General features: G+C 32.5%; 1 protein-coding gene across 2 annotated transcripts in view; it reads left to right on the plus strand.

The window, feature by feature from the left end:
* LOC127724637 (uncharacterized) overlaps positions 1-12,647 on the plus strand; it is a 640,225-nt gene that overhangs the window by 456,660 nt on the left and 170,918 nt on the right. For both annotated transcript variants that reach the window (XM_052231644.1, XM_052231645.1), the window contains exon 27: positions 11,541-11,610. In XM_052231644.1, coding sequence (XP_052087604.1) covers positions 11,541-11,610 — 70 coding nt within the window. The remainder of the gene's footprint in view (positions 1-11,540; positions 11,611-12,647) is intronic.

The raw sequence follows: 12,647 nt of genomic DNA on the forward strand, positions 1-12,647 counted from the left end.
CTTACCATGTATTTAGATTTTTTATTTGTGGGCCCGCTATCAAATTGGTTCATATTGAGGTCAAAAGGGTCCAAATTTAAACTTTGTTTGATTTCATCAAAAATTGAATTCTTGGGGTTCTTTGATATGCCAAATCTAACCGTGTTTTTAGATTTTGAATTTTGGGTCCCATTTTTAAATTGGTCTACATTAAGGTCCAAAGGGTCCAAAATTAAACTTAGTTTGATTTTAACAAAAATTGAATTCTTGGGGTACTTTGATATGCTGAATCTAAACATGTGTTTAGATTTTTGATTATGTGCCCAGTTTTCAAGTTTGTCCAAGTTGGGGTCCAAAATTAAACATTGTTTGATTTCAAAAAAAATTGAATATATGGGGTTCTTTGATATGCTGAATCTAATCATATATTTAGATTTTTGATTTTTGGGCCCCGTTATCAACTTTGTCCACATTGAGGTCAAAAGGGTCCAAAATTAAACTTAGTTTGATTTTAACAAAAATTGAATTCTTGGGGTACTTTGATATGCTGAATCTAAACATGTGTTTAGATTTTTGATAATGGGCCCAGTTTTCAAGTTGGTCCAAGTTTGGGTCCAAAATTAAACTTTGTTTGATTTCAACAAAAATTGAATATATGGGGTTCTTTGATATGCTGAATCTAATCATGTATTTAGATTTTAGATTTTTGGTCCAGTTTTCAAGTTGGTCCAAATTGGGGTCCAAAATTAAACTTTGTTTGATTTCAACAAAAATTGAATATATGGGGTTCTTTGATATGCTGAATCTTACCATGTATTTAGATTTTTTATTTGTGGGCCCGCTATCAAATTGGTTCATATTGAGGTCAAAAGGGTCCAAATTTAAACTTTGTTTGATTTCATCAAAAATTGAATTCTTGGGGTTCTTTGATATGCCAAATCTAACCGTGTTTTTAGATTTTGAATTTTGGGTCCCATTTTTAAATTGGTCTACATTAAGGTCCAAAGGGTCCAAAATTAAACTTAGTTTGATTTTAACAAAAATTGAATTCTTGGGGTACTTTGATATGCTGAATCTAAACATGTGTTTAGATTTTTGATTATGTGCCCAGTTTTCAAGTTTGTCCAAGTTGGGGTCCAAAATTAAACATTGTTTGATTTCAAAAAAAATTGAATATATGGGGTTCTTTGATATGCTGAATCTAACCATGTATTTTGATTTTGGACATTGGACCATAATAGGTAAATTAAAAAAATTGAAGTTCTTAGACCACATTCCTTCTGTGTCAGAAACCTATGCTGTGTCAAATATTTAATCACAATCCAAATTCAGAGCTGTATCAAGCTTGAATGTTGTGTCCATACTTGCCCCAACTGTTCAGGGTTCGACCTCTGCAGTGGTATCAAGCTGCGCCCAGCGAAGCATTTTATTCTAAATTAGACCGGTTTTGGCACCTTTTTAGCTCACCTGGCCGGGGACATTTTGAACTTCTTCTAGAGAACCACTGAATGGAATGAAACCAAACATGGCATGAATGTTCCTTATGAGGTGCTGACCAAGTGTTGTTACTTTGTAGCAAATCCATCAACCAAGATGGCTGCCGACGGGGAACTTAGTTTAACAAAGGATCCTATGGGAAATATATACAAATGTCTTCTTCTAGAAAACCGCTAAATGGATTGAAACCAAACATGGTATGAATGTTTCTTTTGAGGTGCTGACCAAGTTTTGTTACTTTGTAGCTGATTTGTCATCCAAGATGGCTGCCAGCAGGGGGAGTAAGTTTAACATAGGACCCTATATATATGGGAAAAACATACAAATGTTTTCTTCTAGAGAACCACTGAATAGAATGAAACCAAACATGGTATAAATGTTCCTAATGAGGTGCTGACCAAGTGTTGTTTCTTTGTAGCCGAACCATCATCCAAGATGGCCGCCAGCAGGGGACTTAGTTTAACATAAGACCCAAGGGAAATGCATACAAATGTACTTCTAGAGGAACACTGAATGGAATGAAACCAAACATGGCATAAATGTTCCCTTATGAGGTGCTGATGAAGACCTTAATACATGTATCTTTATGTGCCGGTTAACACAGCATTGACAGAATGATTCTATACATATTTAATTAATCGGTTATAATATTTGGATCGAGTATACACGTCTTTTTCAATCTTATTTCTGCATGTTTGTGTTTAAAAAGGTAAACTGAATTTTCTGCATCTTTTCATGACCATTTCTGGTGCTTTTCGAGGTATTGCTCACAATATAGTCTACATCTAAACCCATTTTATTTGTCTGGTTCACATACATGCATGTGACACAACTCTGCAATTTCATTTTACAAAATTTCCTGTCTCCATCGCTTTCCCTTTTCTTTAACTACACAACAAAGCATGATATAATGTTTGCTGGCTAAATGGAGATTCCATAACAAAGGAAAATATTTCATGTACCATAATTTGTTAAATATTCACATGCACGGCTTCCAAAAAAAATCTGCATCTGCATAATATATTGAGAAATTTTTAATGGCTGTATTAAAGAAGCACCTGCATATAAATTTTAACAAAATAGAACAGATTGGAGTTTTTGGTAAAACTTCTTGTAGCACATATTTTATGCATATTCAAGATGAAAACATACAACTAATATGATACTTTAACAGGATCATTCCCAGTGTTATGCCATAGCATTGTGTATATTAATTGTAATGCTATAGCATTGTGTATAGTGTAATGCTATAGCATTATGTATAGTGTAATGCTATAGCATTGTGTATAGTGTAATGATGTAGCATTGTGTATAGTGTAATGCTATAAATGTACTGGTGTTATGTTATAAGAATGTACCAAGGGCAATGTTATGAGAATGTATCCAGTATGATGCTAAAAACTTGTACCTAGTGTAATTTTATAAGAATGTACCTGTTCATAATGTAATGCTGGACGAGTCTACCTAGTGCCATATGAATTGTGCCTGTATAAAATGCAAATGATTTTTTTTTTGTCCACCGCATAACGCGTTGCAGGGGACATGGAAATACCGGGCGTCTGTCCGGTCTTGTTAGCGCTCTCACAGGTACAATTCTTGCCAGATTTTAATAAAACTTATACTAAAGGTTAATATCAGCAATATCTCGGACAAGTTTCATAATGGTGGCCGATTGACTTTTTTTAAAAGAGTTATGCCCCTTGAAATTATAAAATTTATGGAAAATGGTCTCGTTAGCGCTCTCACAGGTAAAATTCTTGCCAGATTTCTATAAAACTTATACTATAGGTTAATATCAGCAATATCTTGGACAAATTCTATAATGGTGGACGATCGCCTTTTTTAAAGAGTTATGCCCCTTGAAAATGCTCCACGAGGTGCAGCTTGATACCACCGCAGAAGTCGAACTATGAACAGTTAGGGCAAGTATGGACACTACAATCAAGCTTGATAAAGCTCTGAATTTAGATTGTGATTAAATTTTTGACACATCATAGGTTTCTTACACAGAATAAATGTAGTCAAAGAATTGAAAAATTTGAAATTGGACTTTTACCTATTTTGGTCCACTATCTAAATTCTAAATACCTGGTTAGATTCAGCCTATCATGGAGGTCAAAGAATTTAAATTTAATTTTGGACCCTTTGGACCCTTTGGACCGCAATGTGGACCAATTTGATAACAGGGTCCTGAAAATCTAAAATCTAAATACAAGGTTAGATTCAGCATATCAAAGAACCCTTATATTCAATTTTTGGACACTGATTTGGATAGATTCAGCACATCAAAAAAGTACACCAAGAATTTAATCAATTTATTTATTAATGGACAATATGAGCTAAGTTTTTAAAGGTGTTTGCTTCACCCATAAAATATATAGCATTCTGAAATGTAATTTATACAGAATAACAAACAAACCTATGACAAAGTTCTTCAAAAAATTTACAATTTACAGTCCTACATTTATCCCCAAGGAATCACATTAAATTGATGATGGATTAAAATCAGCTTATCAGCCAGACCACTAAAGCAAACACAAAATCTTCAAATAAATTTGTCACTCCAATTATAAGTGTGTTATTTGATGAATACCACATGTTTTGTTTTCTTGATAATAAATGGTAATTGCTGCATGAATGAATCAATAGTAAATACACAACACTTATCCATATTCATAAATGGCTCCAAACAATGTAAAAAATACCTGACTACAGCTTTTGTCATAGATGGAGATTTCACTTTATGAAAAGCTAAGAAATAAAGTAGAAAAGTAATTATTTTCATGCTTATTAATTGTATTCTTTTACAAACGGGTTGTTTATATAACACTGAAATCTTTATCATGCAATTTAGAATCTGGATGTAGTGATTCAAATAGGGTGGGAGTTGGTGGTTCCTAATTAAGTCAAGACAAAATAAGATAGGTATTTGCTGCTTCTAGATTGCTAAGCACAAAGCATTAACGAGTAACTGCAAAGACTGGTCAGCTCAGAATTAGAATGTTGTTTCTAATATGACTAAATAATAAGATAACAATTAAAATTGTCCTGAAATATTAAAAAGGGGGGTGTTTGTGTGTGGAGGGGGAGGGGATTCTGCTAGAGCCTTGTAGGAATGTTATAAAGGAATAAATTGTGAATCCTGATATTTATGGATTTTTTAATCATTTGTAAAATTTAAATGAACATTTTATTTTTTTTTTGTTCTCTAGTTTAGTAACTTGAATTGTGTGATACATGCAAGTGCAAAATAACTGAAAAGATGAACTTTGAAAATGCCAATTGTTATACAGATGTGAAACATATATATGTTCAATTGTATAATTCTATCTTACTTTTAAAATACTCTTATTTGTTAAAACTGGTTGAAATGTATACTAAACAGTTACTTTCTGTTGATTTTTTTTTTCATCCCTATCAAAAAGTAACGCAATTTTTTGATGTATTTTATGTGTATTATATATACACCTTGGTAGGGTTGTTGTCTCTTTGACACATTCCCTGTTTTCCATTCTCAATTTTACATAAAATTTTATTTCATCATTTGCACAAAAACAATGCCATCTACGACCAGTTTTATCACAAAGGATGCAGAAATTATCACTGTAGGTAGTAAGATATCTGAACCAACCTGTGTAATATCAATTTTACTGATAAAATTACAAATTTCATTAAATGAATGTTGACAGTCACTGTAGTTGTCTAAAACTTTTCAATTTGAGGGCTGTGTGTAGGTCTGAATATTTAGTTAATTACAAATGTAAATATGTAATACAAATTGTGTGTAGTTTTTATAGGGAGAAAAATAAAAATTTATCTTTTTTTTAAATAATAATAATAATAATAATACATGTAATAATAATTCTTTATCTAAATAGGGTTACACAGTTATCTGTGAAACTAATCTGAGGCCCTTATAATTAATATTTCCAAGGGGCATAACACGTTAAAAATATTTGATCAGCACTTATTTTTGAAAGTGTCAAAGACATTGCTGATATAAACCTATGATATAAGTTTCATTTATACAAACTTGTCTTTGTAGTTGTGTATGGTGTAAATTTTGTGCTGTGTTAATTGTTGTCCCATAATGTAAACATACTTTTGAAATTTTTATTGGTGGTCTTATTATCTGTAATTGTCTATTGGTATGTAAATATGCCTATAATTTTATTGTGTCTGTGAACAAAACAATTCAGAGAGGAAGAAACTGCCTGTACGACAAAATGCCTGTTAGGGAAAGTGGAGCAAGGGTTCTCCACGAGGGGATGAGACTTGGCGTCTCATCTGTAGCTGTTAGTGTGCTAGGTCTGCATGGGGTATAGCCCATGTGCTAGTAGATCAGCCAGGGTCTATCAAAACTGGCACTTGAATACAGGCATGTTAATGCTATAAAACTATATTCAGTATTCAAACATGATAAATTTTCCTAAAAAGATTTTTGAAGAAATGCCACTATGTTCAGTTTATGCAGTTAATAAATAATTCTTAATTTTTAATGCTCGTAGCTCTCATCATTGAATACATGTTATATGCAGTTATATATTTAATAATTCTTTGGATGTGTTTGTCTAAAGTTCAAAGTTCACAGCTATAAAGTACTGTTAAATTCTTGGGTGGTAAAAAGGGGTAAAAAACACCTGTCTAAGACATAATACAATCTCTATGATATCTTTAAAGTAATAGGCAAACTGTATGGTTCCTTGGTAATAGGCAAACTGTATGGTTCCTTGGTAATAGGCAAACTGTATGGTTCCTTGGTTTTGACATATTTTAAATGCAAAGTAGTCTATTTATGTAAAAAGTGCATGTTGTCAGATTCTAAGGATTCAAGTATGCTTGAAATAGCAACGTCCCAAGTAGGTTTACAATTTGGTTTGGAATCAAATACTTCTGGACTCGTTGGGCACTGATGAGGCTGTAGTGCTGCCTTGTAGTCGATATTTTAAAATAGTATATCCTACATGATCTGTTTGAATGGTTGGAGAAATAATGTCCACACAGATAACAAATCTGAACATACTCTTGGGTCCATGTCGAAATGCGGAGGCTCTAGTATAAAAATATGGTACTGTTGAAGTATCTGTCATGTCTGTTGTAATCTTGTTTGAACATGGTAACATTCTGAACTTGATAAATGTGATACTAGTTGCTGATTGTGCTTTAAACCACAGATGAAAGATGAAATAGTGTTTAAGATTATCCAACTTTTGATACTATGATCAGAATAATGGCAATGTTCATGTTTATATGTAGGTATAACTGAGCTTCAGTTTAATAAATGTAAAGCCTGTTAAAACGTCTAAAACCGCTGCATTTTTATGCACCTGTCCTAAGTCAAGGGCCTGTTGTTCAGTGGTTGTCGTTTGTTGGTGTGGTTCATAAGTGTTTCTCGTTTCTCGTTTTTTATATAGATTAGACCGTTGATTTTTCTGTTTGAATTGTTTTACACTAGTCATTTTGGGGCCCTTTATAGCTTGCTGTTCGGTGTGAGCCAGGGCTCCGTGTTGAAGGCCGTACTTTGACCTATAATTGTTTACTTTTTACACATTGTGACTTGGATGGATAGTTGTCTCATTGGCACTCATACCACATCTTCTTATTTAAAGTTCAATAATAACAACTGGAAATTGTTCGTCCCATTGACATATCGGTATAAGTCCAGCTTTAGCCAAATCTTAGGTAAAATGTAGAACTTCATAGTGTCTTATGTGGTGCAATATGTCTCCATTTCCTCAGTGTTAGATATGCAAATAAAAGAAACGAAGAAAGGTGTCAATAATTATAGACAATATCAAATGCTGTACTTAAGTTAATTCTATCAATATATATGTATAACAAGCTAATTCTATCAATATATATGTATAACAAGCTAATTCTATCAATATATATGTATAACAAGCAAAGTTAATTCTATAAATGTATATGTATAACAAGTAAAGTAACTGTTTATCCATTTAGAATCATTTGAAATCTGAATTAAGGATGTAGTCAGATGAAATTAAAAAGATCTGGAATTTAAAATTGATACTATAAGCCAGAAGAGCATTAGTTAAGGTGGGAAAAATAAGCTAGAAATATTGATAGGTAATGGAACTCCTTTTCAAGATATTTAATTTTTAAAAAATGGTGGGAAAAGGCCGGGTTAGACTTTTACCTTATATTATGCATTGCATTATTTGGGTCTCAAATCGTAAGAAAAGACATGTAAGATCTGTTTAAATTTGGTAAATAACCTTTTATGAGCTATTGAAGTCTTATATACTAAGAAAAGTGGGTGATATGGCCTTGCAAAATATTTTACCCTGTATCGCAGGAAAACCCCAAGGAGTCTGAACATCTGACAAAAATTGCTAAACCTGACATGACTACAACCTTAGATTACACTAAAGTCAACAAGTGTCATTTCTCAACTTTCTAAATCAGTAATGTATATTGAGATGCAAAACATCTGTAAAATCTATTTAAAATCTCCATATTATGCACATGATGCAAGGTGTACTGAGCCTGACTCAGCTAGTTTAACCAAGGGCTAATCGCAATCTCAGCAAATTATAAAAATAACAACTTGTGTTTGAAGATTGTAGATTATGATTCCACCAGAAGGGATTAGGCAGTTATTACAGAGTGTGTATTGTTTGGTAAACTGAAAGAAATAAAAATACAATATTTTACAATATGTTTGAATGTAATATATGAACGTTAAATGCAAATATTAAAATCGAGTTAAAAACGAAAGTAGAATTTGCAGTTCAAACAATTACAATTCGTATTTGTTGAATAAACGTGTAATTCGTGTTAACAGAATTAAAAGAATATATATTTAACAGTTTATAATCGATTTGGAACTTACTTGACGGTGATTTGTCACAATATCCTCAGAATCAAATTTGTCGTGTCATCCATTTGCAATTGAAAGGTAAGGAAAAGAAAGTAAACGGCAGTTCACACGGTTAAGTCCAGATTTAATTCCGGAATATATGAATGTCTGAAACTACAATCCAATAAACATTTTAATTAATATAATTGCAAACGTGATCCAGAATAATACAAGGAGTATTCAGCATAATATTATAAAATATAAAATTTTATGTGATTGTCAGAATTCTAAATCGAAAAGAATATTTAAAAAAAAATAATAAAATTACTTTGCTCATTATGGCTGGGCCCTTAAATTTCTTTATCTTATCTATCTTTAGATCATGAAACTACTTTAATAATTATTCTGCAATACGTGGGCATGTAAGTATGAGGACAACAAACAAAAATCTTATATTAAAGAGAGTGACAAATAAAAAATAAATAAAAATAAAACACATCTATTCCAATAAAGATGATGAAATGAATCTATACTTAATATTTCATGAGGCTGTTTTCTGAATACGCATGTTAAGATATATAAAAGAAAGTGAAAATTTGATTATTTTTTATATATAAACCAGTTAAATCTAGTCTCTAGTTTGCCTGAAGTTTATAATTTTCAAAGAAATTTCCCAGCACAATACATCTGTATATAAGAAATAAAAGTTCAATACAAATATACTTACCTAGAACAGTTGTATAGAAGGTAAGGCCATGCAGTTCATAAACACTCGATGGAAATCTCTGTATGGTCACTGTGAAATACATATGGATCTGATGTTGGATTCTGTTCTATCACATAATACTCTCTAACACAGTTATCAATGTTATAAACTCCACAAGTATTGACAATGTACTGCTTTATATAAGTCATTCAAATTCAGATATATCCAAATATAAAAATGTGTACATGAACTACACAAGTTTTCAAACATTGAAAACTCAGCTGTGCATGTATAGGTTAATAAGATCTGAAGGTGGAAACAAAACAAAGTTCATGTACAAAGTAAATATTTAAAATCAGTATGATAGTGGTTCAGTAATGCAGCCACATTGTGACAATGTTCAAGTTAAAAAAAAATGATTAAGTCCAGTTGTTAAAGTTGAAATAATAATAAATTGAATTCTAGCACCGTTTAACTGTCAACTTCAACTTAGTTTGACTGCTTTGAACTGATTACAGTGTAACTTCAAAGTGTCAAAAGCCAGAGAAATTAATCTCAAGATGTAGCAAGTGGTCTGTGAATGTTAATTAAATGTATCCAAGATGTTAGCATGTTTACTGGAAAGATTAATTATCAATGTTGGCTGGAAATATTGTTTGTACATGTATAAACAATACGTAAATTTCATATAAGTAACCTATAAAATTCTGGCAGTAATGGTACACATGAGAACGCTGACAATGCAATTTTCCATTTAATAAAATTGAGAATGGAAATGAGGAATGTGTCAAAGAGACAACAACTGGACCAAAGAGCCACCAATGGGTCATCAACACGGCCAGAAAATCCCGCGCCCAGAGGAGGGCTTCAGCTGGCCCCTAAACAAAAATGTGTACTAGTTCAGCAAAAATGGACAACACACTAAACTCCGAAACATATAAATGAACCAAAATTTCAAAAAAACATACAAGACTAAAAAAATAAAGGCCAGAGGTTCCTGAATTGGGACAGGCGCAAAAATGCGTCGGAATTAAACATGTATTGTGAGATCTCAACCTCCCCCCTATACCTCTAGCCAATGTAGAATAAACAAACACGCAGCAATATGCACAGTAAAACTCAGTTTAAAAGAAGTCCGAGTCCGATGTTAGAATAGGTAACAGAAGAAACTAAGCAAAATGACAATGATACATATTAGTTAACAAAGGACTACTAGCAGTTACTGATATGCCAGCTCCAAACCTCAATTAAACTGATTGAAAGATTATGTCTTCATCATATGAAAATTAGCACAATCCCTCCCGTTAGGGGTTTAGTATCATACCATCATAAAATATATGAGAAGAACATAACCCGTATCATGCCAGCAACTGGTTTTAGAATAAATGTGTTTAATTCCGATGCAAAGACCCTAGGAGTGAATCAATATTACTTCCAAAAAATGCCATCTTTAATGACCTGACAAAAGTATCGTAACTATATCCCTTCTGAATAAGTCTGTTTAAAGGTTTGGTTAGCTTTTGAGGTGAGTGACGACATTTTGGTGCTTTGTATAGAATATTACCGTAAAAGATTGGATGTGAAATACCTGAACGTATAAGATGTCTGCATGTTGATTTATATTTATGAATGATGTCCTTGTACCGATGACAAAATTTAGTAAATGTTTTGACTAGTTTGTGATATTGAAAAACCCTGGTGTTATAATTTTTCAGTAATACAGATATTTCTTTCGTTAAAATCAAATACGTTGTTGCATACACGAGCAAATCAAACAAGTTGAGATATATAAACACCTTAAGATGGTGACAAGGGAACATCACCATCTAAAATGGATAATTTCCAAGGTGCCAAACACTTTTAAAAATAATTGATCGGCACTGATTTTTGAACTCGTCAAAGACATTGATGATATAAACCTATAATATAAATTTCATAAAAATCTGGCAAGAATTGTACACATTAGAGCGCTCATAAGGCAATTTTCCATACAATTTATATTTCCAAGGGGCATAACTCTTTCAAAAATAACTGATCAGCACTGATTTTCAAACTCATCCAAGACCTTGCTGATATAAACCTATGATATAAGTTTCATAAAATTCTGGCAAGAGTTGTACGCATGAGAGTGCTAACAATGCAATTTTATATAAATTGGATATGCGGGTGAACTCGACTCCAATCTTAATTGACTAGGATTGTCAGTTTTCCTTCTGAAGGTTGTGGTATTCAGCGGGCACTACAGCTTCCTCCACCAATAAAAACTGAGAGTCAGGAAATAGCACAATAGTGCTGAAAGTGGTGTTAAACACCAATCAATCAGTCTTTTATTTCAGTACTGTATGGAGTTTTAGTTTCAGTAATTGCTAAAAAGCCAGTCTTAATTTCAGACTGTTGCATTAATATCTGATAAAGTAATTAAACATTTATTAGAATTTCCAATAGCCAAAACTTGATAACAATACTATATTAAAATTTTAATGCTGACATATAATGATTTTTACTAATACAAGTGTACATTCTAGCTTACAATTATAGGATGGTAGAAGATATATTGAATACAAGAATTATGGTGAAGAAAGCCATGAAAGGTTGCAAAAATGACAAGGTATGCTTTTCAGTGATATTTATAAACTAAGATCAATGTCTCCTTCCATCTGTCTGTTTAAAACACATCAATACTGAGAGACCGTTTGACTTTAAACTTTCATACTTCGTAGAATTATTTGTGGTCATAATCTTTTGACCATGCAATATTGTCACTGATTTGACAGTTTTTATGAAAAGTATGGGACTTTGCTTATTTTTAGAGTTTTTTAACAATAACACCTTGTGAACGCACTTCATCTGTGAACATTTTACAGAAAGCTCTCATACTTAGAGAAAATTATGTTGTTTCCCATTATGTGTAGTCATATTATACTGACATTTTAATCTGACCATTGTCAGAGTTATACGACATTGACCATATTTTGTCTATTGTACCACAACAACACCTTGCACAAAATTTAATTCCTCATATATTCAGCGTGGGGGACATTTTGCTACAGCTTAACAATCATGTTTACCATAGTCTTTACTTGTGATTTTTTTACAGTACATGCATATAAAAATAAGGAGATGTGGTATGATTGCCAATGAGACAACTATCCACCAAAGATCAAATGAAATGGATGTAAGCAATTATAGGCAACTGTACGGCCTTCAACAATGAGAAAAACCAATACAGTATGGTCGGTTATAAAAGGCCCCAACATGAAAAATATGAAACAATTCAATTGAGAAAACTAACAGCCTAATTTATAACAAAACAGTTAACGAAAAAACAAATATGACAGACATGAACCAACAACAACCACTGTACTACAGGCTCCTGACTTGGGACAGGCACATGAAGAATGTGGCACGGTTAAACATGTTTGTGAGCGCTCAACCCTCCCCCTAACCTGGGACAGTGGTGTAACAGTACAACATAAGAACAAACTATAAAAATCAGTTGAAAAAGGCTTAACTCATCAGATGGATACAAATAGAAATACATCTAACAAAAATACAAAGTGGACGTAGACGGGTCCTTATATATCCCTAAAACAAAAAAGACACTAAGTACAGATCTGAGAGTACTACCAGTTACTGACAGCTAGT

Source organism: Mytilus californianus, unplaced genomic scaffold (genome assembly GCF_021869535.1).
Source record: "Mytilus californianus isolate M0D057914Y unplaced genomic scaffold, xbMytCali1.0.p SCAF_14, whole genome shotgun sequence".
Classification (NCBI taxonomy): Eukaryota; Metazoa; Mollusca; class Bivalvia; order Mytilida; family Mytilidae; genus Mytilus; species Mytilus californianus.